General features: G+C 42.8%; 1 protein-coding gene across 8 annotated transcripts in view; it reads left to right on the forward strand.

Annotated features, from left to right (window-relative positions):
• Nucleotides 1–14555, forward strand: part of STYXL1 (serine/threonine/tyrosine interacting like 1) — a 43014-nt gene that overhangs the window by 24711 nt on the left and 3748 nt on the right. For 7 of the 8 annotated variants that reach the window (XM_049904853.1, XM_049904858.1, XM_049904857.1 and 4 more), the window contains 2 exons: nt 12098–12195; nt 13833–13945. In XM_049904853.1, the coding sequence (XP_049760810.1) occupies nt 12098–12195; nt 13833–13945 (211 nt within the window). The remainder of the gene's footprint in view (nt 1–12097; nt 12196–13832; nt 13946–14555) is intronic. The other variant, XM_049904855.1, reaches the window with a different exon arrangement.

Here is a 14555-nt window from a genome sequence, read left to right on the forward strand (position 1 = left end):
TTTGCCTGTCTCAGGGGCTCCAAGAAATGCCTCCCTATGCCTAAGATTTGTCCTGGTACCAGGGAGACACACACATACACTCACACTCATCATGGTTCAGAAGCGGGAAAACTTGCACAGCCTTGCTTGTCAGACTTTGACTTCCCAGCTGTGGTCAGTTAGGGTCACTGAAGGCCCAGCACCATAAATCTCTCCCCTAGAAGCTCCAGATAAAGCTAATGTCTTAGTTATCTAGTGCTGCTGTAACAGAGGAAACCCTGGTGGTGCAGTGGTTAAGTGCTGCAGCTGCTAACCAAAAGGTCTGACAGTTCAAATCCACCAGGCGCTCCTTGGAAACTCTATAGGGCGGCTCTACTCTGTAGTATAGGGTTGCTGTGAGTCAGAATCAAGTTGATGGCAACGAGTTTGGGTTTTTGTTTGGCTATAACAGAAGTATGACAAGTGGGTGTCTTTAACAAACAGAAATTAGTTTTCTCACAGTTTAGAAGGCTAGTAAGTCCGAATTCAGGGTGCTAGCTCTAGGGGAAGGGTTCTTCTCTCTGTCTGCTCTGGAGGAAGGTCCTTGTCTCTTCAACTTCTAATTTTTGTCCCCATGGTGATCTTCATGTGGTGTGGCATCTGTCTGCCCCCATCTCTGCTTCTCTCCCTTGCTTGTTTAACCTCTTTTATGTCTCAAAATAGATTGACTTAAGACACACCCTACACAAATCCTGTCTTATTAACATAACAAAACCCATTCCTAAACGGGATTATAACCACAGGCATAGAGGCTAGGATTTATAACCTATATTTTTGGAGGCACAATTTAATCCATAATATTCTACCCTTTGGTCCCCCTAAATTTTGTCCTTGCTACATGCAAAACACATTCACCCCATCACATCATCCCCAAAGTCTTCAATCCACTCCAACTCCAAAATCTCATCTTCAGAATCATCTAAATCCAATATGGGTGAGACTGGAGGCATATTCCATCCTGGGGCAAAATTCCTCTTCATCTCTACCTGTGCAATCTATAAGGTATCTGCTTCCAAAGTGCAATGGTAGAACAGGCACAAGGTAGACATTTCCATTACAAATGAGAGAAATTGGAGGGGAAAGAAGGAATAATGGGTATCAAGTAAGTCTAAAACCAGCATAAAAATTCACATTAGCTCTCAAGTCTTGAAAATAATCCTCTGCTCTTTGGGACCATCTGGGCAATGACCCAATTTCCAGATTCTGAGTGTTGACCAGGTTCTCTGGATTCAGGGTGGAGGCCCCTCGACCCTGGGCTTTAACTCTGCCTTCCAGGCCCACTGGAATGGCAACTCTGCTCCCCATTCTCCTAGTCCATCTGAGTGGCAACCCAACCCCCTTGGCCCCAGCAGGCCCTGTTCTTCTGCCCCTTGGACATGGCAGCCCCACCCCCTCAGCATTGGGTGGTAGCCCCATATGCCTGGCACACCTTAATGGCAGCCCCACACTCCGAAACCGAGTTGGTGAACATCTGACTCCTTGAAACTTAGGAGGTTGCAGCCGCACTCTTTGAGATCCAGGAAACTATGGCCCCACCCTTTGAAACCAAGAAGGCCCTGCTTCCTGTGTTCCTTCCAGCAGTTCTGCTGATCTCTGAGCTGCCCCAGGGATGGTCCTTTTCTTTTCTTGGAGGACAACAGATGTAGCTCCTTTGGCCTGTTTCCTGCCTGTAGAATTCCAAGAGGCAGACAGAATTCTTTCCTTTTGTTCTTTCTCTGTCCCCTTCAGTCTAAGCTGATAGGTTTTCTGCTGTGGTGGTTGGTTAGATCTATTAGTCACAGGCTTAATCTCTTTAACAAAACGCTGTATAGCCATGTCCTTGGTGAACATTCTAGGACATGTGTCCTTAGTTTGTACAACAGAATTTTCCACATCTTTAAGTTCGGTTTTCATTTTGCAGAGTTCATTTTTAAGCCCATCTCTTTCCTCTCACATTTTAATGTAAGTGGCAAGGAGAAACCACATGACCCTTTTAAGATCTTGCTTAGAAATCTCCTCAGACGGATACCCAAGTTCATCAGTTACAAGTTCTACTTTCTGCCAGACATTTGAACATAATTCAGACAAGTTCCTTCCCACTGCATAAAAAGCATCACCCTTCTCTGTTGTCCAGTCACATGTTCATCATTTTCTTGTAACACCTCACCAGGAGCACATTTAATGTCCATATTTCTAGCAACATTCTCTTGCTGGAGCCGTATGTGTTCTCTAAGACGATAGAGACTTTCTCTGTTGTTCTCCTCACTTCCTTCTGACCCCTCACCAGAATTGCCTTCGATGTCCAGTAATTCTACCAACAGTCTCTTCAAGGCAATCTAGGCTCTTACTATTGTTGTTAGGTGCCGTTGAGTAGGTTCCAACTCATAGTGACCCTATGTACAACAGAACAAAACGCTGCCTGGTCCTGCACCATCCTCACAATGGTTGCTATGGATGAGTCCATTTTTGCAGCCACTGAGTCACCGCATCTTGTTGAAGGTCTTGCTCTTTTTTGCTGACCCTCTACCTTACCAAGCATGATGTCCTTTTCTGGGTACTGGTCCCTCCTGATAACATGTCCAAAGTACCCAAGACTGCTTGCTTCCAAGGAGCACTCTGGCTGTACTTCTTCCAAGACAGATTTGTTTGTTCTGGGAGTCCATGGTATACTCAATATTCTTTGCCAACACCATAATTCAAAGGCATCAATTCTTCTTTGGTCTTCCTTATTCAGTGTCCATCTTTTGCATGCATATGAGGCAATTGAAAATACCAGGGCTTGGGCCAGGCATACCTTAGTCCTCAAAGGGACATCTTTGCTTTTCAACACTTTAAAGAGGCCTTTTGCAGCAGATTTGCCCAATGCAATACGTTGTTTCGTTTCTTGATGGCTGCTTCCATGGGCCTTGGTTGTGTATCCAAGTAAAGTGAAGTTGTTGACTATTTTCAGTCTTTTCTCCATTTATCATAATGGTGCTTATCGGTCCAGTTGTGAGGATTTTCGTTTTCTTCGTGTGGAGGCGTAATCCATAATGAAGGCTGGCGTCTTTGATCTTCATCAGTAAGTGCTCCAAGTCCTCTTTGCTTTCAGCAAGCAGGGTTGTGTCATCTGCCTATCACAGGTGGTCAGTGAGTCTTCCTCCAATCCTGATGCCACTTTCTTCTTCATATAGTCCAGCGTCTCAGATTGTTTGCTCAGCACACAGGTTGAATAAGTGTGGTGAAAGAATAGAACCCTGACACACACCTTTCCTGATTTTAAACCACCCCGTATCTCCTTGTTCTGTTTGAATGACTGCCTCTTGATCAATATACAGGCTCCTCATGAGCACAATTAGGTGTTCTGAAATTTCCATTCTTTGGTATGTTATCCATAATTTGTCAGGATCGACACAGTCAGATGCCTTTCCATAGTCAATAAAACACAGGTAAACATCTTTCTGGCATTCTCTGCTTTCAGCCAAGATCCATCTGTCATCACCAGTGGTACCCCTCATTCCACGTCCTCTTCTGAATTTGGCTTGAATTTCCGGCAGTTTCCTGTCAGTGTATTGCTGCAGCCATTTTTGAATGATCTTCAGTAAAGTTTTACTTGCATGTGGTCTTAATGATATTGTTGAATAATTTCCACTTTCTGTTGCATCACCTGTCTTTGGAATGGGTACAAATACAGATCTCCTCCAGCCAGTTGACCAGGAAGCTGTCTTCCGTATTTCTGAACATAGACTAGTGAGTGCTTCCAGCATTGCATCCATTTGTTGAAACATCTCAGTTGGTATTCTGTCAGTTCCTGGAGACGTGTTTTTTGCCAATGCCTTCAGTGCAGCTTGGACTTCTTCCTTAAATACCATTGGTTCTTGAAACAGTTGAATGTCAACCAATTCTTTTTGGTACAGTGTTTCAGTGTATTCCTTCCATCTTCTTTTGAGTCTTCCTGCGGTGTTCAGTATTTTGCCCTTAGAGTCCTTCAGTATTGCAACTCGAGGTTTGAATTTTTTTTTTTTCAGTTCTTTCAGCTTGAAAATGCAGAGTGTGTTTTTCCCTTTTGGTTTTGTAACTCCAGGTCTTTGCATATTTCATTATAATATTTTGTCTTCTCGAGCCGCCCTTTGAAATCTTCTTTTCTGCTCTTTTACTTCGTAATTTCTTCCACTCACTTTAGCTACTGTGCATTCAAGAGGAAGTTTCAGAGTCTCTTCGGGGACATCCATTTTGGTCTTTTCTTTCTTTCCCGTCTTTTTCTTCATCTCTTGCTTTTTTCATGTTTGATGTCCTTAGTGTCATTCCTTTACTCATCTGTTCTTCAGTCATTAGTGTTCAATGAGTAAATCTATTCTTGAGATGGTCTCTAAATTCAGGTGAGATATACTCAAGGTTGTACTTTGGCTCTTGTGGACTTGTTTTAATTTTCTTCAGCTTCAGCTTGAACTTGCATGTGAGCAATTGATGGTCTGTTCCACAGCCAGTCCCTGCCCTTGTTCTGACTGATGATACTGAGCTTTTCCATAGTCTCTTTCCACAGGTATAGTCAATTTCATACCTGTGTTTTCCATCTGGTGAGGTCCACGTGTATAGTCACTATTTATGTTGTTGAGAAAAGGTATTTGCAATGAATAAATCATTGGTTTTGCAAAATCCTGTCGTGTGATCTCTGACATCATTTCTGTCACCAAGACCATATTTTTCAGCTACTGATCCTTCTTCTTTGTTTCTAACTTTCACATTTCAATCACCAGTAATTATCAATGTATATTGATTGCATGTTTGATCAATTTCAGACTGCAGAAGTTGGGAACAATCTTCAATTTTCTCATGTTTGGCATTAGTGGGTGGTGCGTAAATTTGTGTAATAGTCGTATTAACTGGTCTTCCTTGTAGGTGTATGGATATTATCCTATAGCTGACAGTATTGTATTTCAGAATAGATCTTGAAATGTTCTTTTTGTTTATGAATATGTTGCCATTTCCTTTCAATTTGTCATTCCTGGCATAGTAGACCATATGATTGTCTGATTCAAAATGACCAATACCAGTCTGTTTCATCTCATGAATGCCTAGGATGTTGATCTTTATGTGTTCCATTTCATTTTTGATGACTTCCAATTTTCCTAGATCCATACTTCATACATTTCATGTTCTGATTATTAATGGATATCTGCAGCTGTTTCTTCTCATTTGGAGTCAAGCCATATCAGCAAATGAAGGTCCCAAAAGCTTGACTCCACCCACATCATTAAGGTTGACTCTACTTTGTGAAGGTACCTTTTCCCCAGTCATATTTTGAGTGCCTTCTAACCTGAGGGAGCTCATCTTCCAGCACTATAACCAGACAGTGTTCTGCTGCTATTCACAAAGTTTTCACTGGCCAGTTTTTTTCAGAAGTAGACTTCCAGGTCCTTCTTCCTAGTCTGTCTTAGCCTGGAAGCTCCACTGAAACTTGTCCACCATGGGTAACCCTGCTGGTATCTGAAATACTGGTGGCAAAGCTTCCAGGATCACAGCACCACATAAGCCACCACAGTATGACAAACTGACAGATGTGTGGTGGTTAGGATTCACAACACATAGGATAATCACATCAGATCATAAAATGGTAGACAAGCACACAATACTGGGTATCATGGCTTCACCAGGTTGATACACATTTTTGGGAAACACAATTCAATCCATAGCACTTTATGGCTGCAGTGGAATATTACTCAGCCATGAAAGGGAATGAAGGTCGGATACTTGCAACAATGTGGATGAACCTTGAAAACATTGTGCTAAGTGAACTAAGCCAGACAGAAAAGGACAAACATTCCATGATTCCACTTAGGTGAAATGTGCAGAATTGGCAAATTCACAGAGACAGAAAGTAGATTAAAGGTCACCACGGGCTGGAGAGAGAGGGGAAGGGAGAGTTATTGCTCAATGGATACAGAATTTCTGTTTGAGGTGAAGAACAGTTTCGTAATAAATAATGGTGATGGTTGTACGACATTGTGAATGTAGTTAACGTCACTGAATTGCACACTTAAAAATGGTTAAAGTGGCAAGTTTTATGTTATATATATTTTACCACAATAAAATTAAAAAAAAACCCAACTTTTTCCTCATGTGGCGTCACTGGTGAATTGTGCCAAATATTTAAGGAAGAAATAACACCAATTTTACCACACTATTCCATAAAATAAGAGGAGGGACCCTTTCCCAATTCATTGAATGAGGCCAGCGTTATTCTGGTACCCAAACCTGACAAACATGTCACAAGAAAGGAAAACTACAGAACAGTATCCGCATAAACATAGGTGCAAACATTCTTAACATGATTTTAGCAAATTGAAAACAAAAATATATAAAAAGGATAATATTAAATAATGCTAAATACTAAAAAAGCATGGCTATGTACACTTATTCTAGGAATGCTTGCTTGGTTTAACATTAGAAAAATCAATGTAATTCACCATATTAACATATTTAAAAAGAAAACTTAAATTATCTTCTCAGTAGACACAGAAAAAGCATTTGACAAAATCTAACATCCATTCATGATTTTAAAAAAACTGTCAGCAAGCTAGATGTAGAAGAGAACGTCCTAAAAGGCATCCATGAAAAATGTACAGCTAACAACATACTTAATGGTGAAATGCACTAAGGAATTTAATGGTAAATGCTCCGCTGCTAGCCATAAGGTTGGCGGTTCAAACCCACCAGGTGCTCCGTAGGAGAAAGATGTGGCAGTCTGCTTCTGTAAAGATTTAAAAAAAAAAAACATTCAGTGGGGCAGTTCTGCTGCGTTGTGTAGGGTCTCTACTAGTTGGAATCGACTTGACAGCAACAGGTTTGGTTTGGTTTTGATGAACAACATACTTAATGGTGAAATGCTGCATATTTCTCTCCTAAAATGAGAATAAGACAGGTATGTCTGTTCTCATCACTTCTGTTTAGCATTGTGGTGGGCGTTCTGCCAGTGGTAGGAAGGCAAGGAGAAAAGAAAAGGCATACAGATTGGAAAGGAAGAAGTAAAACTGCCTTTATTTGCAGATGGCCTGATGGGCTATATATAAAATCCAATGGAATTTACAGAAATCTACCAGAACTAATAAGTGAGTTTAGCAAGGTTACAGGATATAAGGTCAATACATAAAATTCAATTTTATTTCTATATACCAGCAATGAACACTTAGAAACTAAAATTTAAAAAATGACTCACAGACCTAAGTATAAAAGCTAAAACTATAAAATGTCTAGAAGACAACAAAGGAAAAAAAATCTCTGTGAGTTGGATTTGGCAAAGATTGTTTAAATTGGGACACGAAAAGTATGAACTCTAAAAGAAAAAAAGGTTGTACTTCATCAGCATTAAAACCTGCTGCTATTCAAAAGACAGTTAAGAAAATGAAAAGGCAAGCCACAGACAAGGAAAAATATCTGTGAGACATATATCTAAGAAAATACTTGTATCTAGAATATATAAAGAACTCTTATAACTCAATAAGACAACCAATCCCATTTTAAAAATGGGCAAAAGATGAGCAGACACTTTACCAAAAAAGATATACAGGTGACAAATAAGTATATGAAATGATACTCAACATGCATTAGTTAACATGCATCATCATGCAGATTAGGACTACAATGAGACACCATTGCACACCCACCAGAATGACTGAAGATCCTTGGGTGATACAAATGGTTTGTGTTGGACTAAGCACCTAAAGGGTGGCGATTCTAACCCACCCAAGTGGCAGCACAAAAGGCCTGGCGATCTGTAAAGATGACGGCCAAGAAAAGCCTATGGAGCAGTTCTACTCTGTAACAACTTGGGGTAGCCGTGAGTTGAAATTGACTCTATGGCAACAGGTAGTGTGGCTAAAGTTAAGAAGACTGACCATACCAAGTGTTGGCAAGGATTGGAGCAACTGGATCTCGTATACACTGTGGGAATGTAAAATGATACAGTCATTTTGGGAAACAGTTTGAGAGTTTATTAAGATGTTAAATAAATATTTAGCATATTCATGTACTGAAATACTATACAGCAGTAAAGTGAATAAATCAGAGTTAAACAATATGGACACATCTTAATATTTATATTAATATAATATCGCGTAGAAGAACCCAGATAAAAAAACAGTACATTCCCTAGCTTTGGAGTTACACATGTTGATGAAAACTACGTATAAAGAAAGGCAAATGTTTTAAGTTATCTCGTGCAGCTATACCAGAAATACCACAAGTAGATGGCTTTAACAAAGAGAAATTTATTCTCTCACAATCTAGGAGGCTAGAAGTCTGAATTCAGGGTGCCAGCTCCAGGGGAAAGCGCTCTCTCTCTGTTGGTTCAGGGAAAGCTTCTTGTCATCAGTCTTCCCCTGGCCTAGGAGCTTCTCAAGCACAAGGACCCTGGGTCCAAAAAAAAGAATGCACTGTTCTCCTGGCTCTTGTCTCTTTGTGTTACGAGGTCCCCATGTGTCTCTGCTTGCTTCTGTCTTTTATATCTCAAAACAGATTGATTTAAGACACAACCTAATTTTGTAGATTAAGTCCTGCCTGATTAACATAACTGCTCCTAATCCCACTTCATTAACATCATAGAGGTAGGATTTACAACACATTGACAAAATGCTGGACAGTTCACACAGTACTGGGAACCATGGATTAGCTAAGTTGACACACGTTTTTTGAGGGACACAATTCAATCCAGAACAGTGAAGAAGTGATTACCACCAAGGTCAACATAGTGTTTTTCTGTGGAGAAAGGGAGGGGGCTGTCAGTGGTAAGGGGTAGTTGACAAACTTTTGGAGCCTGGCAACGTTATATGGTTACATGGGTGTTCACTTTATATTAACCGGTCAAACTGTAATGTTTTATGTACTTATTCTGTACATGTGTCATATTTCATAATGAAAAGCATAAACAACAACAACAAAAACAAGCAAATGATACACCAACGTTCATTGCAGCACTATTCATAGTAGCCAAAAGGTGGAAACAACCCAGATGTCCACCAATGGATGAATAGATAAACAAAATGCAGTATATCCATATAATGGAATATTATTCAGCTATAAAGAAAAATGAAGTTCTGATACATGCTACAACATAGATGAATCTTGAAGACATTATTACATTATGTTGAGTGAAAGAAGTCAGACACAAAAGGACAAGTATTGTATGATCCCACGTACCTGAAATATCTAGAACAGCCAAATGCATAGAGAGCAGACTTTATCAGTGGTATTCAGGATTGAGAGGAGTGGAAATGGGGAGTTGCTGCTTCAGAGATGCTAAATTTCTATTATCCCCAATGATGGAAGTTTTGGAAATGGACGGTGATGATGGTTGTACAACATGGTGAATGAGATTAATGTCACTGAGTTGTAGACTTAAAAATGATTGCAATGGCAAATGTTTTGCTGTATCTATTCTGCCACAATAAAAGATTTTGAAAAATTGAATTCTTCACATGAGATGAATGCATGTTTCTGAATGTATGTTTTACTTTGGTAAAAATTTAACCCAGACCAACAAAAAAACAAGCAAACGAGACGGCAGATCTCTTGCACTGGCTGACCTCAGGCTCTTGACCCCCCCCGGTTTTTACCTCTATATTCCACTCTTTTGCAACATAAAAAAATAAACTAAAATCAAAAAACAAATTCATTTTCTCTCCCCGTCTTTCCAGCCTGTCCCAATGTCGCACCTCATCTCTTTTTTTTTAATCCAACAAATTTTTTTTTTTATCCAACAAAATTTTTTTTTTTTACAGGTTTGTTGTTGTTGGGTTCTGTCAGGCCAACTTCTACTCACAGCAGCCCCGTGTGACAGAGTGGAACTGCTCCCTAGGGTTTTCTAGGCTTTAATCTCTATAGGAGCAGATTGCCAGGCCTTTCTGCTGTGGCGCTGCTGGGTAGGTTGGTACAAACAGCCTTTTCGGTTAGCAGCCGAGCGCTTGCTTAACTGTTGCATGACCAGGGCTCCTTTTTACACCTTAATGAAGTATAATTGGTGTACAATAAATTGTGCATATTTAAAGGGTACAATTTGGTGAATTTTGACAAATAATACACATCTACAAAACCATTACCCCAATCGAGAAAATGAACATAGCCATCTGCCCCCAAAGTATCCTTATGTTACTTCCTACCCATCTCCAGGCAAACACTGATCTACTTTTTGTTGCTATAGGTTGGTTTGCCTTTTCTAGAACTTTATATAAATGGAATTGTACAGTGTGTACCCTTTTATGCATGACTTCTTACACTCAGCATACTGGCCTATAAGGTCACTGAGTTGGAATCGACTCAACTGCAGTGGTATTTTTTATGGGTGGCGTGTATCCGTGTCCCTCTTTATAGCGGAGTATATGTATAGACCACGATTTGTTTATCTATTAATCTGTAGATGGACATTTGGGTTCTTTCCAGTTTTGGGCTGTTACAACTAAAGCTGTGATGAACATTTGTGTGTGAGTCTTTGTGTGAACGTGTGCTTTTATTTCTTACGGGTAGATTCCTAGGAATGAAATGGCTGGGTCTTACGATGTACTAGTAAACCGACTCTCGGATAAAAGTCCTGATTTGTATCACTTGCTGATTTCCCTGGTGTAAATATTTCCTCTGTAATTGATTTCAAGCTACCAATGGTTTAATAATGGGCATGCCATTTTTTTGGCCATTTAACAATTGGCTCTTGTGAGCCAGGACAAGCTGGCTCCAGCGCCTCACTGGTCATATGGTAGGTGTACGTTTCAGTTTTAAAGAAACTGCTATTCCAAAGGGGTTGGGCTATTTCACATTCTCACCAGCTCTTTATATGGTTTGTATTATGTTATGAGTCGGAATCGACTCGACAGCACTGGTTTTTTTTTATTATGATTTTAAATTTTAGCCATTCAGATGGGCGTGTAGTGGTATCTTGAGATATCGTTCACATTTCATACAATTCAGCCATTTAAAGTGTACAATTCAATGGTTTTAAAAAGCATATTTACAGAGTCGTGCAACCATCACCACAGTTTGAGAACATTTCCATTACCCCTAAGAGGAGGCCTATTTTCTTGCTATTATAAATGGTTTTTACAAAATTTCCATTTCCAGTTGTTTGTTGCTAGTATATAGACATACAATTGATTTTTTATATATTGGCCTTGTATCCTTCAACCTCTGTTTATGTGTCTGCCTCCCCAATCAGATTGGGAGCTCCTTCAAGCTGGGAGGGACTTGGCTTGATTCATCTCATGTCCACTAGGGCCCAGTCCAAGGTCTGGCACGTAATAGGCATTGAATGTCCAAGGGAAGGATGGATGGATGGGTGAATGGATGGATGGATGGATGGTGAATTGTGCCTGTATTTGTCACAAGTGTTCAAGCAGGGACTGAACCGATCGGTTTTTGTTTCTAAATCTACTGCAGCTTGCTGCATGCCACAGAGGTCTGCATACTGCTGAATGTCACTAGGAGACCATAGTCTTCAGTGCATGGTAGGCGTTGGGCCAAGCTCTTCGCATGCGTCTTCTCATTAACCATGCTTTGCTCCTCGTCTCCCACCTCTCCTTTCCTTGTTCATAAAGCTTCAGCCACTTTGATCTCCTTGTTCTTCAAATATGCTAAACACATTGCCCTCAATACTTGCTTTCCGTTTGCCTCGAACACTTGCATGATGTTTCCTCACTTCCTTTAGGCTTTTGCTCAAAGGTCACCCCCTCAAGAGAGCATTGCTTGACCTCCCCAGCTAAAACAGCGTTCTCCTACCCTCTTATCTTGCCATCTCTGGGTAACATAGCATGCTCGGTCTTCAACATTGTTAAATATCCTTTTCCTTCCTCATTTTATTATCTGCATCTTACTCTAGGGAAGTACCATGTTTTGTTAGTATAATGGCACATTGATTGAGCACACACTGTGTGCCAAGCAGATTGCTGAGTGCTTTACTTGATCTACACAGCACTCCTATGAGGTCGGGGCTTTTTTCTGAGACAGGTTCAGTTACTTGCCTACATCTCCCTGGTGCTAGTCCATTGTCCTCCCCCTCTGGTCCTGTTGGTTTGGTTGAGGGGTGCCAAGATGGGGCTGTGTCAGTCTGTCCGACGCCCTGTGCTTTTCTTCTTTTTAGTTTCATAGGTGACCCTGACAGGCTTCTTCACATCCAGGTGGAAGATTCGCTGGAAGCCAAAATTTCTCCGTTTTTACGCCATCTCTGTCACTTCATCGGTAAGGAGCATTCTCTAACCGGGTAGCAACTGACCTGGGCCTGGGGGTGGAAGGTCTGTGGTACCTCCTCCACTGCCTATTTCTGATAGGTCTCCCAGAGCTCAGGTGTGGCTGGACAGGTGTGGACCCCAGGCCAAGCCCAGCCTCTCAGGAGCCTTCAGCAATATGGGCAGCCATGGTGTTTGCCTCAGGGCAGTGGAATCAAACAAGAACACCAAACTGTGGATCCAGAGCCCTGGGTTCTGGCCCTGGCTGGACCATCTAATGGTTCCTGTTTGGCCGATGTGAAGTGAGGGTGCTGACACAACCTGATGGGTACACACGTTCATGGAAGCCTGCTCTGCACTGGGCTTTGGGGACCTCAAGGTGAATCACACTGCATCCCTGCTCTCATGTCTGTCAGTGAGGTGGGGGTGAGCAGCCAAAGGAAGACTCCAAAGCCCCTCCAGCTCTGAATTCAGGATTCTAAATGTGTGTACCTGGCTCCCTTCTGCCCTCTCACCATGTACGAGTGGTGTCCACCCGTAGCTTAGCTCATCGAGGGTGAATTTTTCGGTCATTCCCAGGGTACAGGTCTGCCCTCAGAAAGCAAGGTCCCTGGAGAAAGTGAGGGGGAATCAGTTCAGAGGCCCCACCCATGACTGCCTGCCTGGCACCAACACATCTCCAGCCTAAGGCGCTGCAGGAGGGCTGGAGAATAGCGTTTTGGTCCAAATGTCCAGTGTTTGATTGGGCTTTATTTGCCCAGTAGGTGTCAACTATCACATCACTGGTTGAACCTTTCCTAGGACCAGAGACTGAGACTTGCCACGTGTCCCACCATGGGGTGGCAGAGCCACATGGCACAAAGAGGTCCCTTCTTCAGCAGACCTCATTGTGAAGCTTTGTGCCTCAGTTTCCTTACTCATAGGATGGGATAGTTGGCCCTAGTCATCTGAGTCCTTCTTCAACCCTGACAGTCTGTAACTTTGGCTTGGTATGTTACCTTCTGTTCTTGCGGGTTTCAGACCAGCCTGAGGATGCCAGCTTATAAGGCTTACTGGGTGAGCCTTATAGCCTTGGGGGCACTGTCAAGTGTAATTATAGCTAACATTTCTATGCCAGGCACGGTTCTGAGCATAGAGCAAAAACCCTATGAGGTAGATCTATTGTTATCCCATTTTCCAGATGAGAAAACTGTGGCTTAGAGTAATTTGCCCAGGTCCCACAACCAGTGAGTGGCAGAGCTAGGATTTATACCCAGGCCATGTGGCTTCAGAGACCATGGCTTTTCACTGTATGCTACACTGCCTCTGTAGGCATCCAGGTGCCCTTGGGGGAAAATCCACTCATCCCTCTCTGGAAGGCCAAGTGGTAGCAGAGCTTCCTGGGTTAAAGCCTGGAGAGCCAAAGAAGAGGCCTTTGCATGATAGGCCTGAATGCCCAGACGTGATTCTCTTGAACTTCCAGCTAGATATGAGGACCCTTATTTGTTGGATGATGAAGCAGTGGCCTGGAGAGTCACGTGACTTGCCCAGGACATGTGCAAGTTCTGGACTCACTCTCTCATGGGCCCACTGAGGCCAGTTGTCTTACAGCAAACCTGGCTCATAGTGAAGGGGCCATGCATGACCCACCCACCCTTCCTCCTCTTGCAGACATTCACTTCGAGCTTGACTCTGTCATCCTGGTGTTTTCCAAATTGGGCATCAGCCGCAGCTGTGTGGCCATCATCGCCTACCTCATGCACCGGCACGGGCAGACCTTGAAGGTACAAATATCTCAGTCCAGGCTTGGCCCATGGCCACCCAGGAGGTGGGCTCAGAGCTGGACCTGGGAGGAACAAGGCAGTGGCAGTGCCGTGGGGTCCTATTGTTGGGTGGTCAGGGCAGGGGTCAGGAGGGCAGCTCCAGGTCTAGGGCTTTGCCCAGAATACCACCCCCAAAGCCTCGAGGCCTGGGCTCTGACCCTGCCCCATTACCCAGGAGCTGGGCACACAAGGCAGGCCCAGGCATTAGTCTGTCTACTGTATTTGTCTAGCACTCAGCAAGGGAGGCAGCACCTGGATGCAGCTTGGGGTCCCAGGATTTAAGTGCAGAAGGGCTCTCAGTAGGCACTACTCCAACCATCTTCTTTTACCCATGAGGAGCCCAGCGAGGGCAGGGAGGTCGGGAGCCATCACAGCAAACTCAGTGGGAACTCTGGGCTCCTGACTCCCACTGCAGTGCTCGGGGAGTGGGGAGTCTTGGGCTTGGGTAGGACTGAGAAAAACATTTGCCCAGAGGTGTGTTTTGATTGAGTGGGAGGGATACCGTTGGGCAGTGGTTTTGGATGTCAACCCAGCATGCTCTCTGGAGTGAAGTTGCTAGAAAGAGTCTTGG

This window comes from Elephas maximus, chromosome 12 (genome assembly GCF_024166365.1).
Source record: "Elephas maximus indicus isolate mEleMax1 chromosome 12, mEleMax1 primary haplotype, whole genome shotgun sequence".
Classification (NCBI taxonomy): domain Eukaryota; kingdom Metazoa; phylum Chordata; class Mammalia; order Proboscidea; family Elephantidae; genus Elephas; species Elephas maximus.